The 16,084-nt window shown below is 41.7% G+C and overlaps 1 protein-coding gene across 1 annotated transcript in view; it reads right to left on the bottom strand.

Moving 5' to 3' along the window:
* The window catches only part of CFAP91 (cilia and flagella associated protein 91), a 241,352-nt gene that overhangs the window by 92,800 nt on the left and 132,468 nt on the right, over positions 1–16,084 (bottom strand). Inside the window, exons 11-14 of the mRNA XM_053705787.1 lie at positions 15,391–15,507; positions 14,729–14,800; positions 13,423–13,569; positions 10,112–10,333 (exon numbers count right to left, since the gene is read on the bottom strand). Coding sequence (XP_053561762.1) covers positions 10,112–10,333; positions 13,423–13,569; positions 14,729–14,800; positions 15,391–15,507 — 558 coding nt within the window. The remainder of the gene's footprint in view (positions 1–10,111; positions 10,334–13,422; positions 13,570–14,728; positions 14,801–15,390; positions 15,508–16,084) is intronic.

The raw sequence follows: 16,084 nt of genomic DNA, 5'->3' as shown, positions 1-16,084 counted from the left end.
CCTGTGACAACCACCAAAGAAGAGAGTCTCTGGTCTCTTGATCCAGATTTATCGGAGGAGATAAATATGCATAATCCCCATTCCACTGTTTGAGCATGCATAGTTGCAGTGGTCTGAGATGCAAGCGAGCAAACGGAACTATGTCCATTGCCGCTACCATAAGTCCGATTACCTCCATACACTGAGCCACTGACGGCCGAGGAATGGAATGAAGAGCTCGGCAGGTGGTTAAAATCTTTGATTTCCTGACCTCCGTCAGAAAAATTTTCATGTCCACCGAATCTATCAGAGTTCCCAGGAATGGAACTCTTGTGAGAGGAATAAGAGAACTCTTTTTCACGTTCACCTTCCACCCATGAGATCTTAGAAAGGCCAACACTAAGTCCGTGTGAGACTTGGCTAGTTGGAAAGTCGACGCTTGAATTAAGATGTCGTCTAGATAAGGCGCCACTGCAATGCCCCGCGGTCTTAGGACTGCCAGCAGGGGCCCTAGCACTTTTGTGAAGATTCTTGGCGCCGTGGCCAACCCGAAGGGAAGAGCCACAAACTGGTAATGCCTGTCCAGAAAGGCAAACCTTAGGAATTGGTGATGATCTTTGTGGATAGGAATGTGTAAATACGCATCCTTTAAATCCACAGTGGTCATATATTGACCCTCCTGGATCATTGGTAAAATAGTCCGAATGGTCTCCATCTTGAAGGATGGAACTCTTAGGAATTGGTTTAGGATCTTGAGATCTAGAATTGGTCTGAAGGTTCCCTCTTTTTTGGGAACCACAAACAGATTGGAGTAGAAAACTTCTACACAGCGTAAGAACTCCTCTCTTTTTGCCTGGTTTACAGACAATTGAGAAAGATGGAATCTTCCTCTTGGAGGAGAATCTTTGAAATCTAAAAGATACCCCTGGGTTACAATTTCTACGGCCCAGGAGTCCTGAACGTCTCTTGCCCAGGCCTGAGCAAAGAGAGAGAGTCTGCCCCCTACTAGATCGGGTCCCGGATCGGGGGCTACCCCTTCATGCTGTCTTAGTGGCAGCAGCAGGCTTTTTGGCCTGTTTAACCTTGTTCCAAGCCTGGTTAGGTCTCCAGGTTGGCTTGGATTGAGCAAAGATCCCCTCTTGCTTTGCAGCAGGGGAAGAGGAAGCTGGACCACCCTTGAAGTTTCGAAAGGAACGAAAATTATTTTGTTTGGTCCTTGTCTTATTTGACTTATCTTGGGGAAGGGCATGACCCTTCCCCCCAGTGATGTCTGAACTGATCTTTTTAAGTTCAGGCCCTTACCTTTAAAAGGGATGGTCAAAAGCTTAGATTTTGATGACACATCAGCCGACCAGGACTTAAGCCATAACGCTCTACGCGTTAAAATGGCAAAACCTGAATTCTTTGCCGCTAACTTAGCAAGATGAAAAGCGCCGTATGTAATAAAGGAATTAGCTAGCTTAAGAGCCTTAATTCTGTCCAGAATATCATCAAGTGGGGTCTCCACCTGAAGAGCCTCTTCTAGAGCCTCAAACCAAAAGGCAGCTGCAGTGGTTACAGGAACAATGCACGCTATGGGTTGCAGAAGAAAACCTTGATGAACGAAAATTTTCTTTAAGAGACCCTCTAATTTTTTATCCATAGGATCAATGAAAACACAACTGTCTGCAATAGGTATAGTTGTACGCTTAGCCTGTGTAGAAATAGCTTCCTCCACCTTAGGGACCGTCTGCCATGAGTCCCTCATGGTGTCAGATATGGGAAACATTTTCTTAAAAACAGGAGGGGGAGCGAACGGAATAGCTGGTCTATCCCACTCCTTAGTAACAATGTCCAAAATCCTCTTAGGGACCGGAAAAACATCAGTGTAAACAGGAACCTCTAGATATTTGTCCATTTTACACAATTTCTCTGGAACTACAATAGGGTCACAATCATCCACAGTCGCTACAATCTCCCTGAGCAATAAACGGAGGTGTTCTAGCTTAAATTTAAATGCTGTCACATCTGAATCTGTCTGAAGGAGTAACCTTCCTGAATCAGAAATCTCTCCCTCAGATAGCAAATCCCTCATCCCTACCTCAGAACATTGTGAGGGAGTATCGGATACGGCAACTAAAGCGTCAGAAGGCTCAGCATTTGTTCTTAAACCAGAGCTACTGCGCTTCCCTTGCAACCCTGGCAGTTTAGATAAAACCTCTGTAAGGGTAGTATTCATAACTGACGACATATCTTGCAAGGTGAAAGAATTAGACGCACTAGAAGTACTTGGTTGTGACACTTGGGGAGAACTAGATGGCAAAACCTGATTTCCTTCTGTCTGAGAATCATCCAATGCCAAACTCTTATAAATCAAAATATGCTGTTTGCAATTTAAAGACATATCAGTACAAATGGGACACATTCTAAGAGGGGGTTCCACAATGGCTTCTAAACAAATTGAGCAATGAGTTTCCTCAATGTCAGACATGTTGAACAGGCTAGTAATGAGACAAGCAAGCTTGGAAAACACTTTATTTAATGAAAAAAACTAAATTTTCAAAAACGGTACTGTGCCTTTAAGAGAAAAAAAGACATACACAAACTGCAAAAATGCTTAAAATTGCCTCACATTTTCCAAAATTTTTACAGTACACCCACTAAGTTATAGTAAGATTGCACCCCAAATATCTAAGCAATATACCCCCAAATGAAAAAAACGGATTGACAAATGTCTAAAACCGGTAAAAAACCTCTGCTGTGGCCCTACTTGACCTTAGGGAACGATTCTGTGGGAATAAAGCTTAGATTGGGCCCCAGAAGAGTACCAGGACCTCTGGAGACGTTGCTTGCTGCTTGCCTGCATCAACTAAGTGCGCAACTGAGGCGCGAAAATAGGCCCCGCCCCTCTCACTCGATGTAGCTGGGGCCTACACAAAAACCTTTTTTTAAAAGCCATGTGGGTTATAAAAACCCTTAAAAAAGCCAAGTGTACCCTCAAACATATGTCCCATAAAACACAAACGTTTACCCAATATATTATACACAAACTGAGTGCACCAAAGATTAGCCCTGTATGTAAAGCTAGTAATGCCCCTTATATAACTAGGAATACTGCTTACCCTTCCCCTAATGGGGAAACTGTCAGCCTTTCTGAGTTAGCACAGTCTCTGCAGAAAAAATGACTGAACATACCTCATTGCTGTATAGCAAGAAACCGTTCCTCACACTGTTTCCTGTACTCCTCAGCTTCTGTGGGAACAGCAGTGGACCTTAGTTACAAATGCTAAGATCATCATCCTCCAGGCAGAAATCTTCATCTATGTCCTGCCTGAGAGTAAATAGTACAACACCGGTACCATTTAAAAATAACAAACTCTTGATTGAAGATAAGATAAAACCCAACAGTTTAACACCTCTTCTCTTTACCCTTCCAGCTTAGAGCCAGCAAAGAAAATGACTGGGGGGTGGAGTTAAGGGGGGAGCTATATAGACAGCTCTGCTGTGGTGCTCTCTTTGCTACTTCCTGTTAGGAAGGACAATATCCCACAAGTAAGGATGAAACTGTGGACTCGGTACATCTTGCAAAAGAAATAGTTGTACACTTTACACAAACGCTAGATTACAGAAATATGAATACTAGATTACAGTGATATAAAATAGTTTTATATATTACACAAACGCTAGATTACAGCGATATAAAAACAATTTATGCTTACCAGATAAATTCCTTTCCTTCCGGATAGAGTCCACGGCTTAATTCCTTACTGTTGGGAAATATAACACCTGCCACCAGGAGGAGGCAAAGACACCCCAGCCAAAGGCTTAAATATCCCTTTCACTTCCTCATTAACCCAGTCATTCTTCCGAGGGAACAAGGAAAAAGTAGAAGAAACATTAGGGTATAAATGGTGCCAGAAGAATAAAATAAATAATAGGGGACTGCCCATAGACAAGAAAAAAACAGATGGAAGCCGTGGACTCTCCCTATTCGGAAGGAAAGGAATTTATCTGGTAAGCATAAATTATGTTTTTCTTCCTAAGATAGGTAGAGTCCACGGCTTCATTCCTTACTGTTGGGAAAACTATACCCAAGCTCCAGAGGACACTGAATGAATAACGGGAGGGAACAAAAAGGAAGAGGCGGACCCTATTCTGAGGGCACCACAGCCTGCAAAACTTTTCTCCCGAAAGCTGCTTCAGACGAAGCAAAAACATCAAACTTGTAAAATTTTGAAAAAGTATGTAAGGAGGACCAGGTAGCCACCTTACAAATCTGATCCATAGAGGCCTCGTTCTTCAAGGCCCAAGAGGAGGCCACTGCTCTAGTAGAATGAGCTGTTATCCTCTCAGGAGGACGATGTCCCACTGTCTCGTAAGCTAAGTAGATGACATTCCTTAACCAAAAAGATAGGGAAGTCAAAGTAGCCTTCTGCCCCTTACGCTTCCCCAAATACACAACGAACAAAGAGGAAGATTGTCTAAACTCCTTAGTAGCCTGAAGATAGAACTTCAAGGTGCGAACCACATCCAAATTGTGAAGTAAACGCTCCGTCGATGAAGAAGGATTAGGATACAAGGAAGGAACCACAATCTCCTGATTGATGTTGCGATCTGACACAACCTTAGGAAGAAAACCAAATTTAGTATGTAAAACTGCCTTATCTGGATGAAAAATCAGATAAAGGGGCTCACATTGCAAAGCAGAGATCTCAGAAACTCTACTCGGTTAGTGTAAAAAAATAAAACATGAATAAGAGCTAATAGGGGACGTGAAACGCGTAAGGACTGGCCTTGTGTGCTTGCCTGCCCTCTGTTTGGGAACACACTGGGAACACACCATGTTTTTATGTGTCTCAAACTGAAGTTTTATTTTTTTACACTAACCGAGTAGTGCCTGCGTTTCCTTGCTCTCCTGTACCATATACGGCCTGATCCGCCGTTTTGCTACGGCACTCCAGGTAACTTTGGTAGCAGAGTCCTTTTTCACTGAGAAGTTCCTTTTCCTCGGTTGCACAGACCAGTGGTTGGCCGTGTTCCGGATACCCCTCTTACATCTCAGAAACTTGCACAGAGGCAATAGCCAATAAAAAGAGAACAATTTAATGTCAACGGAATGCAGAGGCTCAAATGGAACCTGTTGCAAAACCCGAAGAACAAGATTTAGGATCCAAGGAGGAGCTCCAGATCTAAACACAGGTCTGATCCTAATCAGAGCCTAAACAAAGGACTGCACATCTGGAAGCTCAGCCAGTCTCTTGTGCAATAAAACCAATAGGGCCAAAATCTGTCCCCTCAGGGAACTAGCAGAAAGGCCCTTCTCCAGCCCATCCTGGAGAAAAGATAAGATCCTGGCAACCTTAACTCTGTACCAGTAAAAAAAATCACGCTCTTCACACCAGAATAAGTAGGTCCTCCACACCTTGTGGTAGATACACTGAGTAACTGGTTTATGAGCTTGAATAAGAGTATCCATGACACTCTCGTAGAAACCTCTCTTGGCTAAGACTAATCGTTCAATCTCCACGCAGTCAGCCTCAGAAAATCTAGATTTTGATAAACAAATGGACCTTGTATCAGCAGGTTTCTGCGACAAGGTAACTTCCACAGAGGAGATGAGGACATCCCTACTAGATCCGCGAACCACGTCCTTCGCGGCTACAATGGAGCAATCAGGATTAGTGATACCCGCTCCTGCTTGATGCGGGCCACCACTCGAGGAAGAAGCGGTAATGGAGGAAAAAGATATAGGAGTTTGAACCTCCAGGGCACTGCTAGTGCATCTATTAGATCCGCTTGAGGATCCCTCGACCTCGACCCATCCCTGGGTAGCTTGGTATTGAGCCGGGACGCCATGAGATCTATCTCCGGCATCCCCCACTTGCTTCATATCTCTGCAAACACCTCGGGATTCAGAGACCATTCCCCTGGATGGAAGGATTGCCTGCTGAGAAAATCCGCCTCCCAGTTGTCCACACCCAGAATGTGGATCGCTGACAGCTAACAGCTGTGGGCCCCCGCCCACTCCAGAATCTGAGATACTTCCTTCATCGCCAAGGAACTTCTCATTCCCCCCCCTGATGGTTGATGTAAGCCGACAAGGTCACATTGTCTGATTGGAATCTGATAAACTGGGAAGAACCCAGAAGTGGCCAAGCCTTCAAGGCCTTGAAGATTGCCTGTAGTTCCAAAATATTGATCGTGAGGACTCCTCCTGAGTCCACAACCCCTGTGCCTTTTTCTGGCACCCCAAATGGCTCCCCATCTGAATAGGCTTGTGTCCGTAGTCACAATCTCCCAGTATGGTCTTAAGGAGCATGTCCCTCGGGACAGATGATCTGGACAGAGCCACCAAGAGAGCGATTCTCTCGACCGGCTGTCTAATACCATCTGATGAGACAGATCTGAATGATCGCCGTTCCACTGCCTCAGCATGCACAGTTATAAAGGTCTGAGACGGAACCTGGCAAAAGGAATTATGTCAATACAGGACACCATGAGACCAATCACCTCCATACACTTAGCCACAGAGGGAATCAAGGAGATCCGGAGGCCAAGACATGCTGAAGTTATCTTGCAACGTCTCTGGTCTGTTAGAAATATCCTCATGGATATTGAGTCTATTATAGTACCCAGGAATTCCACCCTGGTTTATCTTCCATCCATGTGATTGAAGAAGACTGAGAAGGGACTCCACAAATTCTACTGCAAGACCTAAAGGATGGTGCTTGCACCAGAATATCATCCAAGTATGGAGCTACTGCAATACCCTGAGTTCTGGCGACGGCTAGAAGAGCCCCAGAACTTTAAGGATTCTTGGAGCAGTAGCTAAGCCAAACGGAAGGGCAATGAACTCGAAGTGCTGATCCAGGAATGTAAATCTCAGCAACTGAAAGTGTTCCCTGTGGATTGGAACATGAATGTAAGCATCCTTCAGATCTATAGTGGTCATAAATTGGCCTTCCTGAATTAAAGGAAGGATGGACCTTATCTCCATCTTAAAGGAAGGGACACTAAGAAATTTGTTTAAGCACTTTAGGTCCAGAATTGGGCGGAAAGTTCCCTCCTTTTTTGGGACCACGAAAAGGTTTGAATAAAACCCTAAACCTCTTTCTTCGATAGGCACCGGGACAACAACTTCTAAGGAGGATAGATCCCGAACGCACGCTAGAAAGTCATCCCTCTTTTCTGGTCTGGTAGACAGATTTGAGAGAAGGAATTTGGCAGATGAGATTTCAAGCCTATCTTGTATCCCTGAGACACCACCGCCAGGACCCACGGATCCTGTACGTCCTTGAACCAGGCGTCTGAAAAAAGAGACAGTCTGCTCCCTTCATGCCGATTTGTTTTAGCGAGCTTCTTATTCTGCTTGGATTTATTCTAGGACCGAGCTGGCTTCCAAGTACTCTTGGGTTGCCCGGGCTTGGAGGAGGATCATAGTCGTTGGGATTTGTCAGAACGAAAGGCATGAAAATTAGAAGATTGTCGCCACTTAGACTTGGTCTTTTTATCTTGCGGTAGGAAGGCACCCTTGCCTCCGGTAACCGTAGAAATAATGGAGTCCAGGACTGGACCAAATAAAATCTTTCCCTTGAAGGGAAGAGAAAGGAGTCTGGACTTAGAAGTCATATCCGCAGACCAAGACTTCAACCAGAGCGCCCGGCAGGCTAGGACCACAAAGCAAGAGGCCTTTGCATTTAGGTGAATAATTTGCATGTATGCATCACAGATGAAAGAATTAGCAATTCTCAGAGCTTTAATTCTGTCTTGAATATCCACGAGGGGAGACTGCACCTCAATAAGTTCCAACAAAGAGTCGCACCAGTAGGTAGCCGCTCCGGCAACTGCAGCCACCATTTGAAACAAAAATCCTGTATGTTGAAACATCTTTGTCACAAAGTTTTCCATGTTCTTATCCATCGGCTCTCTGAACGAAGAACTATCCTCAAGAGGTATAGTAGTACGTTTAGCAAGCATAGAGATAGGACCACCCACCTTAGGAATGGAGCCCCACAAATCCAGTTGAGAGTCCGGGATCAACTTTTTAAAAGTAGATGAGGGAGAAAAGGAAGAATTAATTCTTTCCCATTCGTTCTCAATAATGTTTACCATCTAAACCAGCACAGGAAAATTTAAAGGAACTTTCCTGTCTTCGTAAACTCTGTCTAATTTAGGTATCATAGGTTCTTCAGGCAGTGCGGCCTCTGGAACCTTTAACGTAGACAGAACCTCATTTAATAAAAAAACGCAAGTGTTCAATTAAGTTAAATCAATTCAGTTAAATCTAAAGGACGGTTCCTACGCAGCAGGAGGCTTAGACGCTAAGGACTTCAGAGGTTAATTCATCATCGGATAACTGGGACATAATAGCTTAATCCAATAAATATTTAGATGACTCCGGGTCAGGAGAGATATGTTTAACCTTTCTCTTGTGTTTGTGAGCGAGGTAATGCACTGAGGGCCACAGACATCGCCGTTTGTAACTGTGCGGCAAAATCCACAGGAAGAACGTCCCCTACGGATGGAGGAGTAGATATGCTACGGGGAACTGCATGTGGAGTGGATAATGTAGCAAGGGCACTAATCTCACGGACGCCGAGTCCTGAGAGGTAGACAGCTCAGAGGGACTAAGAGCCTTAGCAGGCTTGTCGCCCTTCTTAGACTTTATAACGGTGTTAAGGCATGTGGAACATAATTGAGTGGGCGGGAAAACCACGGCCTCCTCACAATATAAACAGGTATGATTTAGTACAGAAGCAGTACCTTCTAACATGTCAGAGTCATCCATAGCTCAGGTTATACCCACAGAAGGACACAAATTAAAAAGTTTTTTATTATAGAAAACTGCACCTTTATACTCCCAATGGCTGGGGCACTCACCACCTCCTAGAACCAGGCAGTTAACAGATGAAACGCTCTCCTCGGGTTCAAGTCTCAGCCGGAATGTAGGAAATGAACATAGACCCCACCCGGTCACAAGACAGTACTTCCCCTGTTATTACAAGTACAGCAAGTAATAGGAGCTGTGCAACACTTTCAAAAATGAAAGTGGAACTTCAAAGTGAAACCTGTTTGTTCCAGCCAAAAAGACACATTCTATCAGCCCAGGAAAGCAATCACACAAAGCAGCATGTAAATAATTAATACACTGATTAATTAACCCCAACTGTTCAAAAAACCCCCTTCAGAGGATATTAACCCTGGATCCTATCAAGGTATAAAGGAGCAACACTGTGACCCTGTTAAAGCGTTTTATGTGTAAAAATTAAAACAATCTTACATCCAGGATCCATGCTGTGGAACACAACACAGCCTCTCAAGTGTGACAGTCTTATAGCAGCGCTCCTTAAATGGACTTGAGTGAGAGAAAGCAGGCAGTGAAGTTCGTCAACACTGATTGCTTTGGAGCTGTTAGCAGTAGTCTGGATGGTTTCACAGAAAAACTTTCCCTGCATCTTCAGACACTAACTTTCATCAATACTCTCACTGAGAGGTTGACATGACTACTTAAAACTCCAGTCCTATCTCAGATACCCTTTTTCAGGACTCTCCGAATCTTCTGACACTTCTCTGCCACCGCCTAACGTGACGAAAGGCAAAGAATGACTGGGGTAATGAGGAGGTGGGAGGGATATTTAAGCCTTTGGCTGGCGTGTCTTTTCCTCCTCCTGGTGGCCAGGTGTTGTGTTTCCCAACAGTAATGAATGAATGAATGGACTCTCCCTATCTTAGGAAGGAAATAGTTTTATATATTACACAAATGCTAGAGTACAGCGATATCAAATAGTTGTATATATTACACAAACGCTAGATTACAGCAATATAAAATAGTCGTATACCTTACAGAAACGCTAGATTACAGTGATATAAAATAGTATATATTACACAAACGCTAGATTACAGCAATATAAAATAGTTGTATACCTTACACAAACGCTAGATTACAGCAATATATAAAATAATCGTATACCTTACACAAACGCTCTTCATGATTTAAAGAGCATCATACAAGGGAGTAAGCAATGAAGAGTACAACAAGCTATGTGTCATATTGAAACTACATAAATTGTGCTGTTTTGCGGTATAGAAATGTTAACAACAATAGTTGGACAGTACCATCAGCTCTATATGTTTCCTACTTTTTCCATCTCACCTGCCTGAAGATCTCATCCTCCTCTCTCCTGCGTCTCTCCTCTACCTGCCTCCTTCCGCTCTCCTCAGCCTCTCGTATACGGCGCTGTCGCTCTGCCAGCATGGCAAAGGCATGGATCCTGCGCTCCTCCTGTAACCTCACCAGCTCCTTAGAAAGGAAGTCAAACATGTCGGAGAGAACCCCACCTTCCAGCTGAGCGAGATGTTCATCTTGTACAGATGCCTGGGGACAAACACACCACAGGGTCAAAAATGATCCGTTCAATACAATAATGTGAGGTAAATGTGACATTGTAGGAAACGTCTAAATCAATTAAAAGTAAGAGGAGTTACATTTTAGTAGAAACGTTATCATTAAATGTAAAGTATCACTGAGTAGAAGAGAAAGGTGCATACAATAGTGACACAAGTATGCAAATACTAACAGGTGTGACAAGATAAATTCATACAGGAGGCAGCTCTGAAGCATTTATAACCTAGAGCATCGAAAGCGAACCTATGGTACGCATACCACAGCTGGTACGCAGAGCGCCCCTCTGTTGCCACGCGAGCCATAAACAGGGGCTTAAAAAATTTATTTTGTTTATTCTTTTTTTTTTTTAGGTTTTCAACAAAATTAATTAAAACTTTACTAAAAGCCTGGAAAGTTTGAGAAGAGCATTGGGAGCAAGGCCATTTAATCAGATAAATTATATAAGATGTTCCACAAGTATAGTTCAAGTATAGTGAAACATCTTATATCATTTATCTGATTAAATGCCCATGCTACCTAATTTATATAGGGGAGACAACAAGCAAAGCAAGGGAAAGGATTAATCAGAAAACGTTAGATGTAAGAATGAAGAGGCCCCCGTGTCCAGTCACTTCAGCAAAGTGGGCCACAATGTAAGTCAACTGAGATGGCAGATTATAAATCCTGTTTGCAAAATAAGAGGGGGAGGAGACAGGGAACTGATATATAATAAAGGGCTAAATATATAATAAAGGGCTAAATAGGGAAATTACATTTTCAGTATTTTGGTGAAAGTGTTATTATAAATACAGATCTGTGCTTAGTTGTAAAATTACTTCCTCTCTTTATTTTCAGGAAACAAGAATGTTGCTGACAATTTTGTATTGGTGTTGTTCTGACATCTCCTATTGACATGTATTTAAGATAGGATTTAACATGTAATGAAATTAAATGCCACTACGTGACAAAAGAGAGTTGTTAAATGATCACTTGAAACTCACCTGTAAAGTGTTATAGTAATGACTTTACTTATAAATTAGGGCTGCAAGGTGTAAAGGATATGCATGATTAAGGCTAAGATGGCTGAAACATTGCAGTTTGTTTTATGCAGATACTGAAATAAAGGAGAATTGAGTTTTATCATATGGTGCTGAGGACCTTTTATATTTAATTTTTATTTAAACCTATTACTTGCGGAGCCCAGTTTATGAGTTGTGTTATGTGTGTGTGTGTGTGCATGTGTATATATGTGTGTGTCTTTGTGTCTATGTGTGTGTGCCTATGTGCATATATATGTGTGTGTGTGTGTATATATATATATATATATATATATGTGTGTGTGTGTGTGTGTCCTTGTGTCTGTGTCTATGTGTGTGCCTATGTGCATATATGTGTGTGTGTGTGTGTATATATATATATATATATATATGTGTGTGTGTGTGTCCTTGTGTCTGTGTCTATGTGTGTGCCTATGTGCATATATATGTGTGTGTGTGTCTTTGAGGCCAATTTAACAAATGTCTTGAGGACCTGATCCGACAGTGCGGATCAGGTCCGCAAGACATTGCTAAATGCGGAGAGCAATAAGCTCTCCGTATTCAGCATTGCACCAGCAGCTCACAAGAGCTGCTGGTGCAACGCCGCCCCCTGCACACTTGCGGCCAATCAGGATTCCTGTCCGCCTCATTAGAGCAGGCGGACAGGGTTATGGAGCAGCGGTCTTTGTGACTGCTGCCTCATAACTGGTGTTTCTGGCAAGTCTGAAGAATCACCAGAAACACGAGCCTTCAAGCTCCATTCGGAGCTTGATAGATAGGCCGCTATGTGTATATATGTGTGCGTGTCTATGTGTATATGCAAGTGTGTGTCTGTGTCTGTGTGCATGTCTATGTGTATATGTGTGTGTACATGTATGTGTCTATGTATGTGTGTGTGTGTGTGTGTATATATATATATATATATATATATATATATATGTGTATGTGTATATGTGTGTGTGTCTATGTGTGCATGTCTATGTACATGTAAGTATGTGTGTGTGTGTATGTGCATATACTAACCCAGTGCGGCCTTTTAAAACAACTAGAGATTGAGTGACAAGCAAATAACACACATTATAATACTATCTGAGCAATACTAAGTATGCCAGTAAATTATACACACAACACGGGTAGAACAAATCAGCACTTTAGTTAGATTGTCTCTTCCTTACTATAAAGACCACATTCAGCAAATAACACACATTATAATACTATCTGAGCAATACTAAGTATGCCAGTAAATTATACACACAACACGGGTAGAACAAATCAGCACTTTAGTTAGATTGTCTCTTCCTTACTATAAAGACCACATTCAGCAAGTAACACACATTATAATACTATCTGAGCAATACTAAGTATGCCAGTAAATTATACACACAACACGGGTAGAACAAATCAGCACTAGAGTTAGATTGTCTCTTCCTTACTATAAAGACCACATTCAGCAAATAACACACATTATAATACTATCTGAGCAATACTAAGTATGCCAGTAAATTATACACACAACACGGGTAGAACAAATCAGCACTAGAGTTAGATTGTTTCTTCCTTACTATAAAGACCACATTCAGCAAATAACACACATTATAATACTATCTGAGCAATACTAAGTATGCCAGTAAATTATACACACAACACGGGTAGAACAAATCAGCACTAGAGTTAGATTGTCTCTTCCTTACTATAAAGACCACATTCAGCAAATAACCTGACTGCATTCCCTACCTTTGCTCACTTGGAATAAAACAAAATAACATACTGAGACCTGTCAATCAGATGGGAATTTTTCTTTGTCCTGTTGTATACAAACCCTTTACAGTGTGGTGTATTTGGTGGTAGCTTTTTCCTGCATAACAGGGTAACAACATGTAAACACATTGTGTGCTGTTCTGTGAAATGTAAACCCAAGTTATGTATATAATGAACATGTACATGGTCGCTAAATGCTGCAGAACAGCAGACAGCGCATAACAGTGACATTCAGACATTCCCGCTGATCACTGCTGAACGTGCCCAGTTAGGAATATTACACACCTTGTGCTCGCTGAGCTCTCTCTGGCGTTGCAGTGCCAGTGTCGCCTGCTTCTCTGCCTTCTTTAGCAGCTGCCCCTCCTCCTGCAGGGCATGTGTCGTACGCAGCTCCCGGATAAGCTCCAGACGCTTCTCCTTCCCCTCAAACATCTGAGAAAAGATAGTAACAGGAAGGCAAAGAAAGCATTAAACCAAAAGAATAGTTTCTCTCCGCAACACAGTTCCTGTTGTGTGCACTAACACGAAGATGGGAAGATCTAGGACATTTACCTCTATGGGGTCAGTTTAATTAATGAATTTATGAGGAAGCATTATATTATTTCTTGCCCCTCTGCTACCTGCCCTGCCCAGTTCTTACATGCGTTTTGCTTTTGTTACACGAATAATTTAACCTGAGTGTTGCAGTTGCTGATGACAACTATAGTAATATCCTGCTACGGCTGTCTGTCATGTTGTTGCTGATCATTCAGTATAAGACGCCCTAAGCCAGATGAGCTATAAAGGGCTTTTTTGTGTGTTAGTTATGAAGAGAGTTTTCATTAGGACTAAGAAATCTGTCTGTAGATATTCAGAGTCAAAATAAATGTTACATTTCCAAAAATCTAGAAAAGAATAAACCGATGTGTCCAACAAGTGTACCCATGACCTTGTCAAGTTTGTAACAATAAAGTGTTGGCTTTAACTCTTTGCAGGAACTTAACATGCAACGCAGTAAGTTCTGTACACTGTATACACAATATATAAAAGCGTTTATACTGGTATTTTGTTATCAGCATTTGCATTGTTTTTTATCCAGGAAGAAGTTTTCTAAAAATCCTCCCAAGGGTAGTTTTTATTTATTTAAATATAGTTATATTGTAATTTTAATTTAAAGCTAGGGGGGTGTTAGGTTTAGGAGTTAATAGTTTGATTTAGTGCTTTGCGATGTGGGGGGCCGGTGGTTTAGAGGTTAATAGGTTTATTTAGTGGTGGCAATGTGGGAGGCCAGAGGTTTAGGGGTTAATAAATTTAATAGTCGCGATGTGGGTGGGAGGCAGATTAGGGGTTAATACATTTTAAATAGTGTTTGCAATGCGGGAGGGTGGCGATTTAGGGGTTAATAGTTAGTTTATAGGTATTAGTGTATCTTGCCGATTGTTATTTATCTTCTGTGCCACACTGGTAAGGACAGAGGATTAGATGTCTCAATATCACTTTATTTGTGGCCGAGAAGACCAAGCCCTTTACTTCCTGATTCACCATAAGAATATTAGTGCGTGTTTGACAGATAAAATCTTATTGTAATCAAATGAACACAACAACAACTTACCATGTTCTGTATCGCTCGTCCACGGATTAGTTTCTGTAAGAAGATCACAGCTAACTCTCTGTCCTCGTCACCCTGAAGGAACAAAAGAAATTAATGAAATATATAAATAATTACTGAATGTTAAAGACTCTCAGCACAAAATGTATCAAATACAGGTCTAGATACCAGTCTTAGTGACAAACATCCAGTAACAAGAGCAAAGCAGCTTGGGTAGTTTTTTAATTAAGTTCATTGTAATTTTAAACCTGAAAACCTCTGAGTCAATTTGAGTTACGTTATAATATTTGCAGACACCTGGTTTTATTTTTTTGCCCCCAAGTAGGTAAAAATATGAGGAAAACCACCCTAAAAGGAACAAGTATCACAGATTCAGTTCATTTAATATCGATGTCGACTGCGCGATAAGTTGGAGAGCAGGCGGAATTCATAATGTGCATAATAATTTCACATCATTGCAATCATAAACAAACTTTTATTCTACAGTTTAAAAGTGTGATTTGAACTTTATTTTTTTACTTTTAATTAAACATAAAAATAACTACTTTATCAATATATGAACTGAGCATGTGCAAGAGAAACATTCAAAAAATTGTCCTTTTAAAGTGTTTTTTGGGCACTTGGTGTAATACCAAGACCCTTTTACTGGGGGGATTTGTGCTGACCTCAGGAGGTTCCTCTACTTTTGGCGTCACAGGTCGTGGTGGGGGCTTCTCTATCTTTTCAAGGAAGCGTAATGGTTTCTCAGTCACTTGAACTTTATTTTTTCTCTGTCGAAGAGTCTAAGAGAAAACACAAGATCAGCAGATAAATATCATGTATTGTTCTTTTGTGTAAAACAATTTAAACTGAGCTTAAATGCAGCGTGGTGCGGCGTATGATGGCTTCATGCTAGAAAAGTTGTAACTACTAATTTTTCTGCCATTTTGAATGGTACCTGCCCTGTGGAACCTTATGGGCCAGAAAAGGGTGAAAAGGGTCAATGTCCCACAAGACTCTGGGGAGAGGGTGAACCAATGTATTTGGTGAAACATTTTGTCTGTGCAATGTCATGAATGAGGCCACCAGGAGTTGAGCCTACGTAATGAGCAAATCTAAAGAAAGTCCTGGCTTTATAAAACATATATTGTTATAGATTTGTTGTTGCAAATAAAATGTTACTAAATTATTAAAGGGACATTCTAAAACACAAATGGCTTGCTTTAAAGTGAAGGTCAATTTTGATGAATTAGTGCCCATTTTTTAATAATCCTATTAAAAACAAGGGCACTTTAATTAATCAAAATTGACATTTCACTCGTTTTCTTCAAAAACTTACCTTTTAATCCTGGCAGCCGCCCCAGCACTTCCTCCACCCGT

This window comes from Bombina bombina, chromosome 3 (genome assembly GCF_027579735.1).
Source record: "Bombina bombina isolate aBomBom1 chromosome 3, aBomBom1.pri, whole genome shotgun sequence".
NCBI lineage: Eukaryota > Metazoa > Chordata > Amphibia > Anura > Bombinatoridae > Bombina > Bombina bombina.
Note: the sequence above shows the minus strand (reverse complement) of the source record. Positions and strands in the feature narration are given on the sequence as shown.